Source organism: Lepisma saccharinum, chromosome 23 (genome assembly GCF_977018435.1).
Source record: "Lepisma saccharinum chromosome 23, izLepSacc3.1, whole genome shotgun sequence".
Lineage (NCBI taxonomy): Eukaryota > Metazoa > Arthropoda > Insecta > Zygentoma > Lepismatidae > Lepisma > Lepisma saccharinum.
This window is the reverse complement of record NC_139251.1, coordinates 64,748,615-64,771,513: the sequence shown is the minus strand read 5'-3', so window position 1 is coordinate 64,771,513 and position 22,899 is coordinate 64,748,615. Positions and strand designations below refer to the sequence as shown.

The following is a 22,899-nucleotide window of genomic DNA, read 5'->3' as shown; positions in this document are numbered from 1 at the left end:
CAATGTGTGCGAAAGAAATGCCCGTGGCAACGGTTGCTAAGGACGTGAGAAAAGGGCATTTTCACCCTTAAGGAAGGGCCGATTGAGCGATTTTTGAATTTTCTCGGCCTTTTGGGACGATTTCATGGGGGGTCGTAATCGGACATTTTTCGCCTCCGGGGCTTCCTTCACGGAGAACATTTATGTCAGTGAGTGGTGGGATTGGGGCTATATATATATTGGACTCGCGTACTTTCGACGTGGCCTTTGGCCACGTCTTGTACGCTCGCATGCGTGACCTTCGGCCACGTTGTGATCGCAATCATGTTTTAGATGGGGTTCCTCAATGATCTTAATGACTTTGAAAATGTCTGCATGTTGTATTGGATGATGGGGAACATGTGTACAAGTTCGATAATTTGAAAAGTTTAGAAAGTAACTTTGTGTGTGTATGGGCTCTAATAAAGTACAAATATTCAAACTATTATTGTCTATTTTCTTAATAATAAACTGTGTAAGTAATAACCGTTTCAAGATAACTAGTTGGATGTTTTGCTTAAACGAATTGAAAAGCGACTAAATTGAAAATGCAATATTTACGTATTTTGTTATTTTCACATTTTTGAACGTAATTGGATAATAACTGTTTTCCGTCATTCTCCTCAAATTCCTACATTGCCTCTGTAATAAATTCTGATGCTCGTATTTTGAAATTCGAAAAGTCTAGCATAATCCCCTTACAGTAGTTTCCGGGGTGAAAATAAACTTTCTTTAAGTTCCCTAGCAAGGTCCGTTTCCATGGACAACAACAGGCACGGCAAGCTCTAAGGAATTGCATGTCATTATACCCCCTAAACAATTTAGTTAAAACAAGCACGATGTAGATATTTACGCATTGAGTATAACAATATATACGTAATTGTATCTGGGCTGAAACTCCTTATTATGTAGATGTCACCCTTGTTTCAGGCACCTTTTCAAAGTCATGAGTTGATTCATCTGTGTGTTGTAGATCTGTGAGAAATATAATGTATCTCGACAATTAAGAATTGGAGGAAACAATGTGTGCAAAAGAAATGCCCGTGGCAACGGTTGCTAAGGACGTGAGAAAAGGGCATTTTCACCCTTAAGGAAGGGCCGATTGAGCGATTTTTTAATTTTCTCGGTCCTTTGGGACGATTTCATGGGGGGTCGTAATCGGGCATTTTTCGCCTCCGGGGCTTCCTTCATGGAGAACATTTATGTCAGTGAGTGGTGGGATTGGGGCTATATATATATTGGACTCGCGTACTTTCGACGTGGCCTTTGGCCACGTCTTGTACGCTCGCATGCGTGACCTTCGGCCACGTTGTGATCGCAATCATGTTTTAGATGGGGTTCCTCAATGATCTTAATGACTTTGAAAATGTCTGCATGTTGTATTGGATGATGGGGAACATGTGTACAAGTTCGATAATTTGAAAAGTTTAGAAAGTAACTTTGTGTGTGTATGGGCTCTAATAAAGTACAAATATTCAAACTATTATTGTCTATTTTCTTAATAATAAACTGTGTAAGTAATAACCGTTTCAAGATAACTAGTTGGATGTTTTGCTTAAACGAATTGAAAAGCGACTAAATTGAAAATGCAATATTTACGTATTTTGTTATTTTCACATTTTTGAACGTAATTGGATAATAACTGTTTTCCGTCATTCTCCTCAAATTCCTACATTGCCTCTGTAATAAATTCTGATGCTCGTATTTTGAAATTCGAAAAGTCTAGCATAATCCCCTTACAGTAGTTTCCGGGGTGAAAATAAACTTTCTTTAAGTTCCCTAGCAACGTCCGTTTCCATGGACAACAACAGGCACGGCAAGCTCTAAGGAATTGCATGTCATTATACCCCCTAAACATTTAGTTAAAACAAGCACGATGTAGATATTTACGCATTGAGTATAACAATATATACGTAATTGTATCTGGGCTGAAACTCCTTATTATGTAGATGTCACCCTTGTTTCAGGCACCTTTTCAAAGTCATGAGTTGATTCATCTGTGTGTTGTAGATCTGTGAGAAATATAATGTATCTCGACAATTAAGAATTGGAGGAAACAATGTGTGCAAAAGAAATGCCCGTGGCAACGGTTGCTAAGGACGTGAGAAAAGGGCATTTTCACCCTTAAGGAAGGGCCGATTGAGCGATTTTTTAATTTTCTCGGCCTTTTGGGACGATTTCATGGGGGGTCGTAATCGGGCATTTTTCGCCTCCGGGGCTTCCTTCATGGAGAACATTTATGTCAGTGAGTGGTGGGATTGGGGCTATATATATATTGGACTAGCTGATTGCACGGCGTAATTTAAACTTTTCAAATTAGCGAACTTATTCACTTGTCCCCCCTTCATCCAATACAACATGCAGATATTTTACCCCATCTATAATATGATTGCGCCCACAACGCGGCTGAAGGTCACGCATGTGAGCGTACAATACGTGGCCAAAGGGCACGTCGAAGTACGCGAGTCTTGTATTATAGCTGTCAGTGGGAGAAACATGGCGATCTTAAATCAACTCCGCAGTACTTAATCATAGACTGCCCTGTGACTTGTTGTTCGTGATCGAGACTGACTCTCTCTCTCTCTCTCTCTCTCTCTCTCTCTCTCTCTCTCTCTCTCTTTCTCTCTCTCTCTCTCTCTCTCTGGGTGCCAGGGTTTGAACGGTATTCGTAGTGTCACTATTCATCTTAGCGAACCCGAAAACTATGGATTCCACACTAATATCGGTCGTTTTCGATTGTTTTTACATGTAACCCTTTCCCACCACAAGCCCTAGGGGTGCCAGGGGTGTCTTGGAATTCAACGGCATTGGGAGTGTCAGTATTCATCTTAGCGACGCCGACAACTATGGATTCCACACTAATATCAGTCGTTTTCGATTATTTTTACATGTCACCCCCTTACCACCCCACCCCTATGGGTGCCAGGGGTATCTTAACCCCACAGTATTTCTTTCCAGATTGCAAGTGATATGTGTGCCAACTTTGGTTGAAATCGCTCCAGGCGTTCGAGTGTTATGCTGGAAGAAACTCACATACGTATCATATCCATCACAAGACGGGAGTTTCGTACATGCAATTATGAACTTAAAAAACACCAAAATATTAAATGTGCACAAAAATTTGGACCTACCAAGGTATATTTCGAAAATATATTATAAAAATGCAATGTACATTGCAAGGGAACAAGACTGCATTGAAATTTACGCAAAACATGCAGACCCAAAAAGAACTCAAAACTCTGTTCAGGGTTTGTGGCATACACAATAGCGATATTGCTGCATCAACATTTCTCTTATTTAACCTTTACTTTCCCAATGGTCTATGAGTGTTCCATCCACAATATAGCCCGAGTCTCCCGATGACACACTCATGGACCATCGTGTTAATTAAAGAATTCATGTGCCTTTAGGGCCTTCATACTTGTATGTGAGGTTGTAAACACTGACAGATATTCAGATAAAACTTCCCTGTCACGTTTTCCATGCATTGTTTTGGCAGCTGGGAAATAAATGCAACGGAATATATGAGACTTGCGAGCTTCTTTTCTGTGTTTTGTAATCGGAGCTGTCTTTCGCCAGCGTCTTGGGTGATGTGTTTCAAGGCCTAAGTTGGTGACGAGAGGCTAAAAATAGAACAAGGGACGCCAAAATGCACGGTCGCACCTGACTGCAACAAAAGAAAGAGCATTCTGGAAAAGAAATGTGACGCTCTGCTGTCTTTGTTGATGAAATTCTGCCTGCCTCCCCTTCCCCTCCCGCGTACAAAATAGCGTATTTGTGAGTCGCACACATTGGGGCAGGTCAGAAACGATTCTTTAGCAGCAGTTGAAACTTGTGTGTCTGTGTGCTCCGTGGTTCGTGGCATTGTTCGTGGTTCATTGCACGTTGGCTGATTGTGCTTGTTCTTATTTTGGTAAGTCCTTGCATCTTTTGTTCTGCAAATCCACTTTCTTCTGTTTATTCAGGTGTTGGATCAAACATGTCCGGAAGAAAGCGAATGAGCGAGAGGGAGATATGTGATTTCCTAGACAACACGGATGACGAAGATGTAGGTCCAAAGGGTGCGAAAGATGCGGTCGGAACTGATGATGTTGATTCGAAGGATTCCTCCGATGCTCCTACCACATCAACATCGTCAGCATCGACTTTAACCTCTTCAACCTGGGGCCCGCGAACCTCTCATCTTCCGAGTCCAACTGCTTTCCCATTCACTGGCAGGCCTGGACCCAAAACAGCTGATCTCACTGCAAACTCTTCGCCTTTTGATTCATTCCAACTATTTTGGACGGATGATCTTTTCCACATTTTTCTGGTAGAATCTAACAGATACTACCAGCAGTTTGTGGACAATAGTCATTCGTCCAGGGTAGAGCTTTCCCTTTTCTTTGCACTCTGGTTATACTTTGGACACAATAGACATGACTACATAGCATCTTACTGGCAGAAAAACCTTTTCCATACCCCTTGGGTCGGTTGTCTTCTTTCCCGGAACAGTTTCCAGCACATCCTTCGTTATTCCGACAATTCATCTCCTCCTGCGACATAGAACAGGGACCGACTGTGGAAACTGAGACAGGTTTTAGAACATTTCAGACAACGTTACCTTGACTTGTACCATCCCACTGAACACGTATCCATTGACGAGGCTATTGTTCTTTTCAAGAGTAAAGTGCTGTTCAAACAATATATTCCAAAGAAGCACAAGCGATTTGGCATCAAGCTATACTTGCTCTGTGACTCTTTGGGATATACTTTTGATATTCTAGTTTATCTTGGAAAGGACAGAGCAAGACAGACTGGAACTGTGACACCCACCCATGCCCTGGTCATCGAACTAAGTAGGAGAGTGCAAGGAATTGGCCATGAATTGTTTATGGACAATTACTTCACCTCCCCCGACCTTTTTGATGATCTCGCAACAAAGCACGTGCGATGTTGTGGGACTGTCAATAAGAATCGGCGTTCCATGCCCATTGACTTCAAGACAAGCAAGACAAAACGTGGTGACCTGGACGTACGTACGAAGGGAGACTTAACAGCTGTACGGTGGCGCGTCAAAGGTGACGTCCTTGTGCTGACGAATTACCACAACCCCCCGCACAAGGAGACTTTGGTGACGACCACGGTAACCCATTGAAACCCCAAATTATACTTGACTATAATAGACATATCGGTTACGTGGACAAAACTGGCAGGATGACATGTATCTATTTGACTGGCAGACGGACAATCAAGTGGACGAACAAACTCTTCTTCTATCTTGTAAACCAATGCATCCTGAACGCTCACATCCTCCTCAAACACTTCTCCCGTAGAGTCCAGCGCAGATATTTCTGCCGTGCGATGCGTGAAACATCTAAAGAAGCAGTGTTACTAATGGAGCAGATAGAAAAATCGCTGCAGTGCGCCGATGCACAGCTGTTACGTACAACAATAAAATTAGAGAATTCAGGTCTATCTAACGTTGAGTTTTAAACGTCATGCATTATACCAGGACTATGATTATTAATATGTACTAACAAGTGGCTTTGTATGTAGCTACATACATATGGACTAAAAATTCGCAAAATATGAACTAACACATAAGTAAAATTACCAAAAATGCTGCAAAGAAGACTTCTTCATACGATTCCTTATTTGAGTGATTTCAAACAAAATAAAATATATATATATATTATTTTTCATTGCATTAATGCACTGGTGGCGTTCTAACTTTTCACTCCCAAAACCCGTATACACTGGTATGGAACTGCAACGGCAGATAATAACATGCCAACGTGTTAAACCGCTACAATTGCACCATAACACTCCTCCTCAAGCAGTATTATTATTTCCTCTCTGAGATCGGCGACAGTCGGTTGCCTTTGTTGTACATTTACAAAGGATGACGGCTTCCACAACAATAACAAGTACATACTCTGCCACTAGACGATAAGCTGCGCGGCTTTTTCTTTTGTTATGAACCAGGGCCGGCGCTAGTCATTTTGCCTCCCTGGGAGGTGGTGGCAGATGCCGCTCTATTTCGACCCCCCCCCCCCGGTCATTACGCAGCAACGGAAAATTGAAAATCAATATATTCCTAACTAAAACATCAAAATATAAAATAAATAATGAGACTTCTTATGCTATTTCAATACTATTCAGCGCAAAAGAATATCTCGCTCGATCACAGTTTTCAATAGGCTTATTTTTTTCTTCTCTTCAAATTTTGCCGCTCTGGGCGATGGCACGGTTCACCCTCCCCTTCCGCCGGCCCTGCTATGAACTTGGTCACCCATCAAAGCATGGCAATTTTAACACAGAAAACAATATGCATCGCATTAAGCAGCAAAAATGACAGCCTCCTCTTCCTCCACCTAAATCCCATCTTTCGCAGCAAACGTCGCAAACTCTCTTGACTTCCCGCAAAATGTATGTCCGCCTGTAATTTGACATGCAATTTTTTCAATGTCGGCACTTCATTTTCACGCAGAGCGTAGTCGTATATGCGCCTACGGATAACGTTTTCATCGAAAGCGTCCACTGACGATTTGGTCGCTGGTCTTTGTCGTTCTTTCCCGGGAGTGTGGAATGATGTGGAGGGGCCTTCTGACATCTCAAGAGATTGTCTTTCGTTCATGATAGCCCTGATTGTTCGTTCAGGAACTCCAGTCGCAGCCGCTGCTCTCTTGCCAAAATGCTGTATTGGGATGCTAACACCTTCACTGGCTTCCTCCTTCATGAACTCGTACACGTTGCTTAGAATTTCCCGAGCTTGGCTATGCAAGGTTTTTGATTTCAACTTTGACAGAACTGGAGGCATTATGGATTTAACGTTAATTAACAAACGCACACGCAATACACGCACACAACGTCAAACTGGTAAAATACTTAGTATGAAATAAAAATATGGTGCTTCCAATCCAACAAAACTCACCGTCATTTTACCTGCCTTTCCCCTTTGGTGACAGAAATAGTGCTTCATTATTACAGTTGGCAACACTAGTTACTAGCTAGCCAATGAACATGCACTGCATAAAAGAAGCAACCACTACGCCGTGCTATATTGCCACATTACCGTCCCTGCCGAACGGTGTGAACCGCGAGCTGGAGCGCTATTCAATTGTTTTCAATGATGTTTGCGCGAGTGTGTCCAGGAATGGAATGACAATATGGCAACAATAGCGAAGGTTTTCGAGCAGGGTAGAACACGTGATACTAAGAGAGAGGGAGACGAAACGAAAATTGGTATCTACACAACGGCAAATTTATGTGTGATGCACTCTAATCACTAACATCGTGTTTTCCGGATAAGTTTGATCGAGGACCTGGCTAAACGGGGGAAAGCGGAGCAGGCTGGTCCTTCTAGGCATTTGCCTCGTGCCGATCTCGGACCACCTCTCGAGTTGGTGAGAAGAGAAGCTTCTGGTAACAGGCATTGGCCTATATTGACTACATCTCGCAAAAGGTGCAAGGTTTGTTACCGAAACAAGAAAACAAAGAGAACACACTATGAGTGCAGAGTTTTCAAAGTTGCACTGTGTCTATACCCTTGCTTCGAGGCTTTTCACGTGGGCGACTAGGTGGTGAGTACATATATTCCATAATAATAGTTATTTTGCTGTGCAATATTATTTACCATTTCTCTTTTTCGTACTGTTTGTTCGTATATGTAACCCAACGGAATATTTTTGACATTGCATTGTTGCAAATATTGCGTCATTCTAAACTTTCTATGAGAGCAAAGACCATGAACCAAGTTTCACTTTGTTGCAAAAGGTCTATTCTTTGATAATAATGCAAACGTTTGCACCCTTTCCCCAAAATAGCGGGAGAAAAGGGGGCGAACGCCAGATTTTTATTTGTTTTATTGAAATTTGGGGACTTAGCCCCTCCCAACCCCCTTTTTCTCACTCGGTCATTTTAAATTGTATACGGCCGCGTGCTCCGATGTTTTTGCTTACAGACAAAAGTTACCCGAAGTAGATTGCTCAAGTAGTCTCCGAGTAATACTAATTTATTCTCAAATATGCAAATTAGCTATTTTTTTTGTTGCCAAAATGCAGAATTGTACATATTGCGTCCGATTTCAACCTCTATGAGGACTAGGGACTTGAAACAAGTTTCACTTTGTTGCGAAAGGTATATTCTTTGAAAATAATGCAAGAGTTTTTACCCTTTTCTCAAAATAGCGGGAGAAGAGGGGCAAACGCCAATTTTTTAATTTTTTTTCATCGAAATTTGGGGACTTAGCCCCTTCCAACCTCCTTATTCTCACTTGGGCATTCTGAACCTTTTCAGTATCAAGGTAAAATACTTTCTGACACACTAGAAGTAGCAACAGCGTTTGCTAAATATTTTCAATCGGTGTACCAGCAGGGTGATGGAAAAAATAAGATACCGAATAATCAATCTTAGAGCGAAATCTATAGACTAAACCTATCAGATATTTGTCTTACAGAAATCGAAGATGCCATAAAAATCTTAAACCGAAAAAATCTATTGGTTCCAATAAAATTCCGCCTTACATACTTAAAGGATGCGGTGAGATACTAAAATACCCCCTGCATACGCAATCTTGTGCTCTCCACCTAAATTGGCAAAAATTACCCCGATTCCAAAAACAAATAAGCAAAATGATGTAGAGAATTACAGGCCGATAGCAGTCCTGGCAACACCTACCAAGCTCTTAGGAAATGTGCTTGTAAATAATTTGCTCTATGACATACGATCAGTGATCTCTCCTTATCAACATGGTTTCTTATGTAAAAAGTCTGTCTGTACTAACCTATCAGAAATAACTCATTTTATCGCAACCGCGATGGATAGCGGAGCTTAAGTAGATGTAATATATACAGATTTTTTGAAAGCGTTTGATACCATAAACCATAGAATCTTAATAGAAAAACTGAAATCATACAATCTATCGAATTTGATGTTACAATTGTTACTTAACAAACCGCAAACAGTACGTCACGTTTCAGGGAAATACTTCCGATTTGAAGCTACATCCGGAGTTCCCCAAGGCTCTAACCTTGGTCCCTTATTCTTTCTCATGTACATAAATGATTTAAGGAACTTCTGAATCAATCAGGTAAACTATTTTTGCGGACGATTTAAAAATATACAAAAGAATTTGCAGTTACAGTGACTGTACCGAGTTACAAGCGGACATAAACAGTCTTGTGGAATGGTGCGAAAGCAACAAACTAATCTTAAATAGCGAAAAATGATACCAAATGTCATATACTCGAAACACTACATCAATAAAATACGACTATTGCATAAATAAACAAAAATTAAAACGGGTAGAAACAATCAAAGATCTAGGAGTTCTGTTTGATTCTAAACTTACATTTCACGCGCACTTTAACTTTGTAACAAACGAGGCTTACAGACTTCTGGGATTTATAATGCGTACATGCAAACAGTTCAAAAATGTCGGAAGCTTAATGATTCTTTATAATGCTTACGTTAGAGTGAAAATTGAATACGCAAGCATAGTGTGGCACCCTCAAACCCAGCAAGATGTAAACAAAATAGAACAAATTCAAATTAAATTCTCAAAACACCTAAAGTACAAACTAGATGGTATTTACCCTCAAATGGAATCCAGTGAGAGCTTTCTCGGATATTTTAACCTAACAACTCTCAACAACAGACGCCCATGCATCAGCTTATTTTCCTCCACAAAATTTTAAATGATCTCATCGAAGCTCCTTTCGCCCTGCCACAGCTCGACATCTACGTCCCCTCAAGCAAATTACGACCAAGAAGGCAACTCTTCAGTCTCCGTCGTAATGGAACCAACGCTCTGGCAATATCCTCAGTTTGGAATATTTGTAAAACATTTAATGATACCATCAAAAGTGAAAACAGTGTGGACTTATTTTGCCCGACCTGCAATTTTGAAAAGCAATATACTAAAATTACATAAATTACTATAGAACCTAAGACTTGTATGTTTGTTAAATGTTTTCTGTCTATATATTAAATTTCCATACTAAATACTATATACTAAAGACAGGTTGAAACAACATAGGGATGATGTCCGACTTAAGAGAGAGAGAAATGCAATATTTAAACACACGAGAGAAACAGGACATGATATAAAGTGGGATGAGGCTAAGCAGATAGGAAGGGAGAAGAGAATACTAGTGAGAAAATGGAAGGAGGCCAAGGAAATAGAGAAGAAGGGAGAAGAAGACACAATAAACTGGAATGGGGGATTGAAGATAAACAAAGAATGGAAGAAGGTGTTAGAAAGAGTGGAAAGGACAAGAGAGAAAGAGGAGAGAAGAAGGAAGAAGAATGAAGGAAAAAGAGCGTGAGATAAAGAGTCCAACCACATTCCAGATGGAAGAAAATGTTTAGCCTTTCAGGTGCAAGTACAGTTGACAAGGGAAAGCCACCTGCTAGAATGTTCCAGAACAACTTTCTAATAGTCTGGAGGGGAGTAATGTTTGTGTATATATATCGTCCTGTTTTTGTACCTTGTTACATTTGTACTTGGTGCAGAGTCTGAAGAAGACCTTGCTAGAAGGTTGAAACGTTACGTTTAGTTTATGTTTTATAATAAAATAAATTTCTGCCTTGGTCAGCATATTGAGTTCTTCATAAATTGATCTGTGCAATTTTTCAATAATGTTTTCACAAAATTATTGTAGCTATAATGAACACCATAAATGGGTAATAGGCTATACCTGTTGCGTTTAATTTCTGAAATCAACACTTTCGCTGTGTAGCTATAGATGAAGCGTTTACTTGGTTAACGTCCAAGATCTGAAGAGAGCTGCCGCCACGAACGTGGGTGGGGATAAACAGCGGGCGAGTTGTTTTCGTCCATTCACACTCAACCTTCAGCCAATTGGTGCAGCTGTCATTCTGCTCGTCTACTCCACGTCTAGTCTCAGTGCGGCTACGCTGTTCCCGTAGTTTGCAACTTCAATGTGAGGACTGTGGGAAAGTGGAGGGACAAGGTGGCGTAGAGTAGATGTGTGGCAACACTGTGGGTTGAATGTGATCGTTGCAGCTGGTGGGAGCGCTCTGTGGACTTCAAAGCCAGCCGGTCGTTAACGTAGCTAGCGCGTCGAGTTATACCTGGCTGTTGCACTGGTGTCTGGAGATTACACGTGTTGAACAAGGCCGCAGCTTTCCACTCCACGTGGGTCAGGCCTAGGTAGCCTGATGGACTGAAACTTTACAGAATCACAAATAGCAAGGAGGGCAGAGAAAACATAAGAGTGCTACAAGCCATATATGAAAAGGTACAATGCTGTGTGAGATGCGATGGCCGCAGAGTATCATCACTACAGCCCTCGCATACTGGGTTAAAACAAGGATGTATCCTGTCGCCAATCTTATTATCTCTCTTCATAGATTGGGTGGCGAACGAAGTACCAAGGGAGCAGGCAGCAACACCGTCTATAGGGAGCTAGAGGTACCTGTACTCTTGTATGCGGACGATATAATCATCATGTCGGAGACAATAGACGGGCTACAAAGGGGAGTAAATAGCATATACGAGGGATGCAAAAAATACAAAATGACAGTTAACATTAAATAAACTGAAATCATGGCTTTTAAAAATGGGTATACTTTCAGCAAACAAGAAAAATGGAATTACGGGAGGGAGAAGCAATTGATCCTGCCAAGCGTTTCCATGGTGGCCACTGTAGGGCAATGATAAAATTCAAGTATAATTCCTAGTTTTCAAGGCGAACTTTCCAAAAATTCAAAGCTGCAAGCAGATGTTTTATCTATTTTAACCTCTCACCACCCACACACATACACAAATATCTTTTTTAATATATAGGGTCTGTGTGATTCTAATGTATCAGAAAATTCTAATTCAAATCAATTAAACGTCATTTTTATCTAAAATATTTAATTTGAGGTGCGCAGTTTACATTTGCTATTTCACATACTCAGGCTCGAAATATATCTATCTACAAACAGAAGTGACACACACACACACACACACACACACACACACACACACACACACACAATTGTAAATTATACAAGAATTTCAAACTGAAATTTAGCTAATCAACTTCACGATATCTTGCAATAATTTTCCGTCTGGCAGATAGATTGTTCAGCAAATTACACTAACAAAGTAAACGGATTGAGAGAATTATGTTTTACTTTCCACGTACCTTTATTTTTCTTCCTCAATAAAAATAAAAGCTAAACTGTGGATTAATAAAATAATTGCTCACCCTAGTTTCACATACCTAGGAGTAACATTCTCTATGACTGGAAGTTGGACGCAACATATACAGACTAGAAAATGTAAAGCAAAGCTCGCAGTAGACCAGGTAATACATACAATATGTAAATTACCTCAAATGCAGTTCTCAGTGATTCAGAGTTTGTACACGTCAATCGTAATAGGATCTATGGGGTGGGATTATAGGGGACGAGAGGAGGAACACAATCGCAAGCATCCAAACAGAATTCTATAAAAAAATGATGGGTGTAAGTAGAAGCACTGCCAATTGTGGGGTACTTAAGGAAGTAGGTATACACAGAGAGACAGTACAAGCTCGGATGAGAGATTCAAAGTATTGGCTTCAGCTAGCAAGGGAGCGTAACACGACACTGAAAGGTCAGTGTCTGATAATGCATATATATATATATATATATATATATATATATATATATATATATATATATATATACAGGGTGTCATTTTAATGGCGCCCACGGACCACGGAAACGTATAGAGGACATCAAAACAAACCACTTTTCTTAGTAACGTTTTTCTCGTTGGAGCATCGTTTCGGCGCTACATCCGTTCAAAAAAGCCCGTTTTGCCGCCTGAATGCTGGCAAGCACACACAACATTTGATTGCATTTGTGACGTCATATCCCGTCTTGAAGCGATGCGTTCCAGGGTTGCCAGGAATATACACATTCTGTGAAAAATGACATAGCTTAAATCAGCCACATTATGTACCGTAGAACAAAATGAGAAAACACGTTCTGTAACCTAACAGGAAGTAAACAAACGATACGAAAAATGGTAGAAAGAAAATAGAATTCAAGTGGAAGTGGTCATATCAAATTTTGTCTCAACTTACATGTCAAATATTTGCAAATCTAGTTACCAAGTTGGCATCTACAATTTAGTATATTCACTTCGTCCTGATACTAGTTGTCTGTGACACACTGAACAGATGACAAAATAGAAATGAAAGAACTCAAAATTCCAAAGGTAAGCAACACATAATATAATGTATATTCAGGGCATTATGAGGCAAGGGGCAAGAATGGTTGAAAATACAGTGATATAAGTTGTAGTAATACAAGCTCTCCGACGACCGTGTTTATCTATGCACCGGATACGCATCTAATAGTTTGCAGCTGTGAACAGGGCAGTATATTCGCTACTGATTCATCATTAGGTTGTTACTGTGGTTGTACGTGTTTTAGCAGTAATGTATCAACGTGAACCTCGGATACTTCCGTTATCAGCACAAAAGTACCACAAGGCATCTGGACACAATCCTGTAGATATCAACCTTGCAACGAGATTTGCAAGTACAATTGACATGTAACTGGGCGTAAACAGCCACATGCAAGTTGAAACCCCAATAAAATTTATTGTTGTTAATATTTAACATGTAGGCTGAGACAAAATATGATATTAACACTTCATTTTGAATAGCTTTTTACCATTTCTCATATCGTTGGTTCACTTCCCCCTTCTCCTGAGATGACTGCTGATCTTCTGGCTGGTAGGCTATGATGTTCGGTCTACTGAAGGCGTTTCTCGCTTCGTTTTACAGCTAATAATATGGTTGGTAGTTTGTCATTTTTAAGATAATTTGTGTGTTCCTTGCAACCCTACCGTGCGCTGTTTCGCTGCGGGAAATGACGTCACAGATACGATCAAATGTTGTGTTGGGTTGCCAGCATCCAGGCGGCAAAAGGTATTTTTTGGATGGCTATAGCTTCGAATCGACGCACCAACGAGAAAAATGTTACTGAGAAAAGTTGTTTGTTTTGATGTCCTCTATACGATTCTGTGGTCCGTGGGCGCCATTAAAATGACACCCTGTATATATATATAGCCGGACCCCATGGCCGAGTGGTTAGTACATTGCGCTGCGACTCTAGGGGTCCCGGGTTCAAAATCCCGCAAATGTCCATTTCATCCTCATCCCATGGAAGGCAATGGCAAACCACCATGGGTTCACCTTGCCCAGCGACCTTCCGGTCAAAGGACCTGCCTTCAGGGAGACAACTCATATATATATATATATATATATATATATATATATATATATATATATAGTACATACAAACACAAACACACACACACATTATATATATATATAAGTTGTTGCTGTTAGTTTTGTATTAGCAACTAAAACAAATATATTATTTGTTTTAAGAAAGAAAAATACTGAAATCTACTTACGAATTGGTATATTACACTATATCCCATAATACATAATTAGAACAGTAACAGTGATAATGAAATGTCTTTCTTCTTATCAAAGATTTTTATCATTAATGCAACTTAATTGTGAATGTTATAAAAAGATGACAGTCACAATAATCTCCCCTCCTGGGGTGAAGAAAATATAGACATCATACTTTGATGGCTTAAAAAGATACAAGATTTTAAATATACACATCGAACAGTTACATAACTTTAAAATATTCAACATTCAAATCAACATTTAATACTATAACAAATCTTTCAAAGAATGACAATCAATTCAAAACTACGTTGTTACCCTTGCGCACCTATTTGTTAACATTCAACAACAACTCGTGTTTCTTCTCCAATGAACAGTGAAAGGGTTTAATATTTTGTAAATTGTGTCTACACTTTATCTGTTGTCCATCTAAAGACACCAAGTTCAAGAAAATTGTTCTTAACTTCCTTTAAGCTAAGCAATATTTGTAAGTAATCCAAATATTAAATTATACATTTGGTATTTGAGCAATAAATTAAATAAATCATCAACTTCAGCTTCACAATATTCGTTGCCATAAACTTTCTTATGAATATCTTCTTTAGAAGCTACATAAACACAATCATCCACATGAGAAGATTCAAATGTCAAAGTTTTATAAGATCCAGCTACATAATGTAACGACCAAGTATTATTTGTGGAACTCTGAACAAAAGGAGCCGATACTTCCTGACCACTTAAATGGATTAGTTCAACAGTAGACATACGATAATTAATTATAGCCTTATACTGCCACAAAAATGGTGCTCCCAAGATCAAATCGGCGTGTAATTGTTTAATGTTCTCACAGAGCTCCCACTAGTAGCATTAGTTACTGAGGAACATTCTTGATTTAAACTAATGTCATTGCAATTCATTCCATTTCGGAAATTTCCATTGTTCCTTGCTGAAATATCTGAGTTAGTGTTAATGGAGTCACCTCGCAATTCTGTATTGGTCGGACTTTGAAATCTTCTATTCCTATTGTATCTAGGTGCATCTGTATTATTGCTATTACTAGCGTTCCTTTGAGTGTTTGTTCTTCGATTATTATTATGAAAGTACAAACTTCGATCGTTACCTTGTCGCCTATAGCTCTCTTGACTAGCTCCAGATTGCCTATAGTTGTTTCTGGGATTCCTAGCAGCTGGTTGACCCATAAGTCTCTCTGAAGCTACTGTTTGGGTAGATGAATCGCTGCATGACTTATTTTCCATAGACACTTGCCTTACAAAATGCCTAGATTTTTCCAACCTATTCGAGTTGTACTCCCCACTTATATAATCACCAGGTAGTGACAAAGATTTGGTTTTATCACTAGAATATAAGTCTATTGCCCTGAGTTTTTGTGTTAATTGTTTAAGGTTGGAAATTTCGTGGCAACCCACATTCTTAGAAACTGTTTCTGGCAATTGCTTCAGAATTACTCTTATTATCTCAGCTTGTTTAGGCTTTTCTACAAGGTTGCAATAAGATGAATATACCTTCAAAGCGTACGCTTCTAATGATAAACCAGAAGATGTGTTGTATTTACGAGAACGCAAAACTGTCAGTTGGCTTTCTAACAAATCATTCGAAGCAAATTGTTCAAGAAACTTGCACACAAAATCATCATATGATGAGAAATTCCGTCTTTCACTATTGAACCAATACGCTGCAGTATTGTAGAAACATTTGTGAATAACTTGCAGGCGATATTGAGAAGATACACCAATCAAATTTAACATTGTTGTCAGCTGGTCTATAAACTCCCTAGCTGATTGTTTCGAGACGTCACCTCCAAAACGTGGTAACTGGCTTAGCTCATTTACACGAATAACTTTACCCGGGCATTCTCCAAATGGGTTTCTTGCAGAAACATTTGTATTACATTCTGCACGCGCAGGTTTACAAAACTGGTTTGATTCAAAATTTGGAGACTGAGAATTCTTAGAAGCAATGTTAATTGGATCATTCAAAATGTCATTTCTGGGAATGTAATTTTGATTACAAAACATCGGACTCATTGAAGTTGTAGCATTTGTATTACCAGCCACAGTATATAATGGCTTCTCACATGAAGGTGTATGCTGAAAACACATTTGTGAAATTGGATTATTTGAATAAGCTTTCGTTGTACAACACTGAGTTTCATTATGAAAACTGGCATTCAGAGGACTTCCATAACCATAATGGATAGTAGAACAAGGTTCATTGTAATGCACTCTATTTGTATTCTCCGAAAGTGCGAAGTCCCTATTGGCCAACGGATGTATAGTGAAATGAGCAGGTGATTCGTCACGTGATGGAGGATCCCACAAATAAGATGTATTGGAAAGCCTGTAGGTAAAATCAGTTCCTAAAGAAGCGTTCTGACCTGATTTACGTTTAGTAATTACAGGTACATCAATATCAGATGAATCATAACCGGAAGAACCAACACCACGTTTGTCACTTCGAGCACTATCCCGAAATTTAACATTTCGTGATCTTCGATTTGAATTTGCGTTATTTGTTTGACAAGCCACATGCTCAGTTTGTTTACTATTTCCATCCTCTTCGCTCAGTTCTCGTCTTCCATTCAAAGTTTCGTTAGCAACACTGTTGCTGTTGGATCGAGAAATAAAAGACTCGCTGCTAATATCCTTTTGACTATATTCTCAAGAACATGTACAGAACACAGTAAAAAACATGGCAATCTTCATACTTTTTCTGCGCGGGATGACAGTACTATAACACAGCATAGAACAAGGAAAATACTGCACAGGCTATTGCCCGGAAAACAGAGTAAACAATATTGCCAGGTGCCAACTCACATAATATCTAACATCCTCCCACCTGAGTTGGCATATCAAACAATAATAGTTTCTTAGGTAATTTTATCTCTCTCCCACTACGTGTGGTACAAGGTTTGGTTTCAGTGGGAGGGAGAATGTCTTTCTGATGTTTCTTTTTGGTTTGTGGTTTAGGTAATGAACTCTTCATTGCTTCACCCTCCACTGCAGTCACCTCCAATGGATACAGTCTCTGTACAGGACGAAGTAGTTGACCATGGCAAGTTTTCAGACGTACCAATCTTGTCACTTGATCCTTACCTGGAAAAATCTCAGTTACACAACCCAATGGCCAATTATATCTTTTCATATTGTCAAAACCAATCAACACAATATCTCCTACCCTGACAGACCCACATGCTCTGTTTATGGCCTTTTGCGTTAACTGTCCAAGATACTCATTCCTGAAACGATGCCTGATATCTTGTCTCAACTTCTGACAGTAACGGAGACGATTGTTGAGCATTGAAGAATCCACATGGTCACAATCAGGTACACCCGTCTCCCTGATTTCTTGTAAGAACATAGCAGGTGTTAGAGGAACTAATTCTGTCTCACTTTCATACATGTAGGTAAGTGGGCGTGAATTAATTATGGCTTCACAGTCACAGAGGATTGTTGTCATTTCTTCGTAGTACAAAACTGATTTTCCGAGTGTTCTTTTCAACAGACCCTTCAGGACACGAACCAATCTCTCCCAAAAACACCCCACCAGGCTGCACTGGGTGGAATGAACTTCCACTGGATTCGCTGAGCTGTGGAATATTCTTCAACTTTCTTCCGATCGAGTGTCATCAATGCATCCTCAGTTCCTCTGAAATTGGTACCATTATCACTGTAGATTACAGAGGGTCTGCCTCTCCTTGACACGAATCGTCTAAAAGCCTGGATAAAAATCCCAGTTGATAGAGAAGTAACTAACTCTAAGTGAATGGCTCTATATACTGCACATGTAAAAAGGCATATCCATGCCTTTTTGCCATCTTTAAGATAAACAGGTCCTGCAAAGTCCACACCTGTTACTTCAAATACATTAGCATCTCTAACTCGATCAGCTGGCAATGGTGCTGGAAGAGCTTGGATTGGTTTGGCTGTGTGTCTCCTGCAAGTAACACATTTCGAGAGCACTGAACGTACAGTTCTTCTACCACGAAGGATCCAGAAGTTCTCTCTTAAAATACTTAGTAATATGTTTACACCTGCATGACATGCTTTCTTGTGCCAATACATTATCAGCAATTTAACGACTGGATGTTGTGCTGGAAGAACTATGGGAAGCCTGAAATTTTCAGTATCTTCTCTGGCAATAATTTTGGTTTTCAAATGAATAATCTTGTCCTTGCCCTCATATGTGCACAAAGAGGAAAGGGATTTGTCATCCTTTGCTCGGAATGCTTCTTGTTGTATTAGTCTTAATACTGCATTTTCTGCTTCCTGAAGTTCGCGAACACCAAGATCTCCAGATCTATGATTCTTCGAATTTCTACTATTATACAAAAATCTTTTGATCCATCCAATGAGTCTAATCACTTGGTTATAGTTAGAGAAATATCTGTAATACCATCTAGACTCAGCATCTTGAGCTTTCATACTAAGCATCGTTGATGAAGGTAGCACATTCCTTCTTTCTCTGTCAACTTCCTCCTTGTTGATAAGAAACTCCATCGGTGGCCACTCACACGGATCTCCTTTCAACCAATGAGGTCCCTCCCACCATAAGGATCTCAACAACTGCCTTGCATCACAACCTCTTGAAGGAAAATCAGCTGGATTCATTTCACTGGGTACTGGTATTTCCATGCACTGGGATCAGACAGTTTTCTAATTTCTTTAACTCTGTTCCCAACAAATACTCCCCAAACTCCTTCTCGTCGAATCCAAGTCAGCACCGTAGAAGAATCAGTCCAAAAGATAATGGAGTTATCTTTTAAATTCAAATGTTCTCGAATCCTGGTTGCTAGCCTTGCTCCCACCATTGCGGCAAGCAATTCTAGCCGAGGAATTGTACTATTCTTTGGAGCCACTCGTGCCTTTGCCTCAATCAATTGTACGCTAACACCTCTCCTTGTGTCAACCCTCATGAAAACTGCTGATGCATATGCCACTTTGCTAGCATCACAGAACACGTGAATGCTCATAGAGTTAAGTTCATTGGATTCATAATCCCAGCTCATGAAACTTCTGGGTATCCTTACCTCTTTTAGCATCGGTAATTCTCGTACCCAGTTTAAAAACTGTGTTCTTATTTCTTCACTAACTTGCTCATCCCATCCGAGCCCCTCTGCCCAAGTCTGCTGAAGTAACAATTTTGGTAGAAGAGTCACGGGACAAGTAAAACCTATAGGATCAAATATACGGTGTGCTACAGATAATATCACACGTTTCGAAACTGTCTTGGGCTCAACATCTTCAATGTCCAAATTAACTGTAAATGTATCAGCTTGAGGATTCCAACTGAGTCCTAACACTGAAGTTGGGCTAATGTCCTCATCAACCCTTTGAGGGACTGAATACTCCCACCCTCTAAGGTCAAAACCTGCTTCAGCCATAACTGCACGTGATTCTCTTATAAATTTATGGAGATTTTTGTGATTGTCTACACTGGTGGCACAATTGTCCACATAAAAGGAACCTCGTAAATTTAAAATAGTATCTTCTGTATAAGCTAAGTCTTCCTTCCCGAAATGACAACTCTGCAATGCTTGATCCAAATGATGTTCAATAACAGCACCCAACAGAAATGGACTGCTCGTAACACCAAACACTACACGAGTATGTCTGAATTCTTGAACTGTTCCAGTATTAATATCATGCCACCAGAGAAATCTCAGGTAGTCTCTATCTTTAGGGTGTACAGCAATTTGTAAAAAAGCTCGTTTAATATCTGCTATAACTCCAATTTTTCCTTTCCGAAAATGTAGTAAAATATCAGCAATAAGAGCAATCAAGTTGGGTCCAGGTTCTAAACATTGGTTCAAAGACGGTTGTCCTTTTACTTTAGCAGAAGCATCAAACACTGGTCTAATTTTTGTCATGTTACTGCTCTCTTTCACTACATGTCGATGGGGTAAGTAATGGCCAAAATTCTCTGTTTCACCCTCTGGAACTACCTCAATGACTCCCTCGGACAACCATTCTTGTAGCACTCCATCGTAACTCTGCAACAGATGTTCTTGTTTCAACTTCTGTGTAGTTGACCAAAGTCGTTTCTCTGCTAGTTCTTTATTGGTGGGGAGAGGCAAACAATCTTCCTTCCATGGTAACTGTACTTCATATCTTCCTTCAGCATTGAATGTCAGTGTCTGCAAAAATTGTTCTTTGACAGCCTGTGTGTGTTCTTCCGCAGACTTCTTGGCAATGGGATCCTTGATTCCTATGGTATCCAGTTCCCACAGATCAGCTACGGCTTCACCAACATATAAATTCGATACCAACAAAGCTGTATCTGATTTTCTGTTTTCACCTGGAAATTTACCCATAAGTGTCCATCCCAGCTGAGTTTCCACAGCCACTAAACCACACTTTAATTTCACAACATGGCCAGTCAGTAATTTACCACAAACATCCGCACCAATAAGAATTTCAACTGGACCTTTCATCTTACCAGTATCTGTTAACCTTATTTGACTTTTGTTTAGCTCATTTAACCAAACACCTGGTGTTACATAAGGAATCTCACCACATATTGTATCTTGATCAAGAACATGAAATGTGCATGAATATTCTCTCTCAATGCTACATACCTTAACATTATACACATTATGATTGCAAGGACTAGACATGGTACCACCAAATAGCGAATGTATCAAACTTTGTTTGCCAATGGAGTTATAACCCATATCTGTTACAAGAGATTTGCATATATACGATTTTTGTGAACCTGTGTCAATAAGAACTCTCACATTCCTGCTCCTATTGTAGTTACCTTTCAAATCTACTACCAATGTCTGCATGAATACATGTGGATTTTCAAGTTGGTTTATCAGTGTATTGTTTACCTCAGCATTTGATTCTTTGCCTTCAGAATAATGGTCAGAATCATTATCTTTGTCTGAAATACTAGGACACATCAGTACAACATGCTTTTTCTTGCAAACAATACATTTCAAATTGGCCTTGCACTTCTTCGAAAAATGACCAAATTTTAAACATGCAAAACAATGCTTTTTATCTTTTAGAACCTTCTGTCTTTCAGAGAGAGACATTTTCTGGGCTTTAAAGCAATCATATGAACTGTGCTTACCACCACAGAACACACAACTTTTCTCCCTACCACCACTGACACTCAACAAATCTGTCGCACTGGGGATAATAGGCTGATGCGGTGGAGAACACCTTTTCTTCCGAACTTTCACTGCTGCACCATCCAATTCAAACCCAGCTGCTGCAAGGTTGATTCGTTCTTCTCCTTCCACTTCAGATCGCAGGAATGACATCAAGGACTGCATTCTTCCGGTCGGTGTTGTCTCATTATTTTCCTCAGCAGCAGACAATGTTCTTCTCTGCCACACACGCATCAAATCCTCTGGGAGACTGGACTCCACCAATGGAAACAGCATTGCTGCATATTTGTCGCTGGTAACACCCATCGATTCTAATGCTCTAAGTTGGGACTCCAGTGTGTCATACAAAGTGCTCAAACAAATTTTTTCTTGACGGTTCAACACCTTTTGTAACACCAATTTTAGCAGTTCACGCACGTACACTTCCACGAGCATATCATCGCGACCAAAACGTGATTTCATGGACTGCACAACTTTCGGGTAATTTTCTCTTGTTGGTGGAAAACTGTTCACAAGCTGGCGTGCACGAGAACCTTCAATTGTTGCTTGTATCAAATACTGAAACTTGTCCTCTGCAGGAATTGTATCATCTTCATCGATCTTCTTGAATTGTCCCCAAAAATGTAACCACTCTTTCAAGTCCCCTCCAAACTTCTTCAGTTCGATTTTAGGTAACTTGAATCTTCGATTCTTTACTTCCGAAAACGACTCACCTTGACAGCAGTTTCCTTCCGACAACTTCAAAAAGTTCGACACTTCAATACGTCGCTTGTTGAACAAACACTGATAATCATCCGACACTGACTGTTCTTTCCCTAACTCGTTTTCACTAGCACCAGATTCCAACATCAAATCAAAAACAGTTATGTCAGCCGCATGCAGATCACTTGCCTTATTTTCAAGCAACTGGATATTTGCATGAATAACATTCCTGTCCGGAGTTTGCATCGCTAACTCATTTGCAATCTTCTCCGAAACACGTGTAAAAGCTGACCTAGCCACTGCACGGCTTTTCTTGAGACGATCAATGTCCGTTGACATTTTTCCGATATTTGCACTTACTTCTTCTCCGGTCCAACACAGAAAGAAAGACAGGTCCTGTCACGGTCGCCAATAAATGTTGGATCGAGAAATAAAAGACTCGCTGCTAATATCCTTTTGACTATATTCTCAAGAACATGTACAGAACACAGTAAAAAACATGGCAATCTTCATACTTTTTCTGCGCGGGATGACAGTACTATAACACAGCATAGAACAAGGAAAATACTGCACAGGCTATTGCCCGGAAAACAGAGTAAACAATATTGCCAGGTGCCAACTCACATAATA

General features: G+C 39.9%; 2 protein-coding genes across 2 annotated transcripts; both read right to left on the bottom strand.

Moving 5' to 3' along the window:
• Positions 1-17,959: 17,959 nt before the first annotated feature.
• Positions 17,960-19,060, bottom strand: LOC146005535 (uncharacterized). Its single transcript, XM_083144785.1, has one exon. It carries the CDS (start codon positions 19,058-19,060, stop codon positions 17,960-17,962), a length of 1,101 nt encoding a protein of 366 aa, XP_083000911.1.
• Positions 19,057-22,608, bottom strand: LOC146005534 (uncharacterized). The gene has a single exon (XM_083144784.1). The coding sequence runs from the start codon at positions 22,606-22,608 to the stop codon at positions 19,057-19,059; it is 3,552 nt and encodes a 1,183-aa protein (XP_083000910.1).
• Between the last annotated feature and the right edge of the window lie 291 nt (positions 22,609-22,899).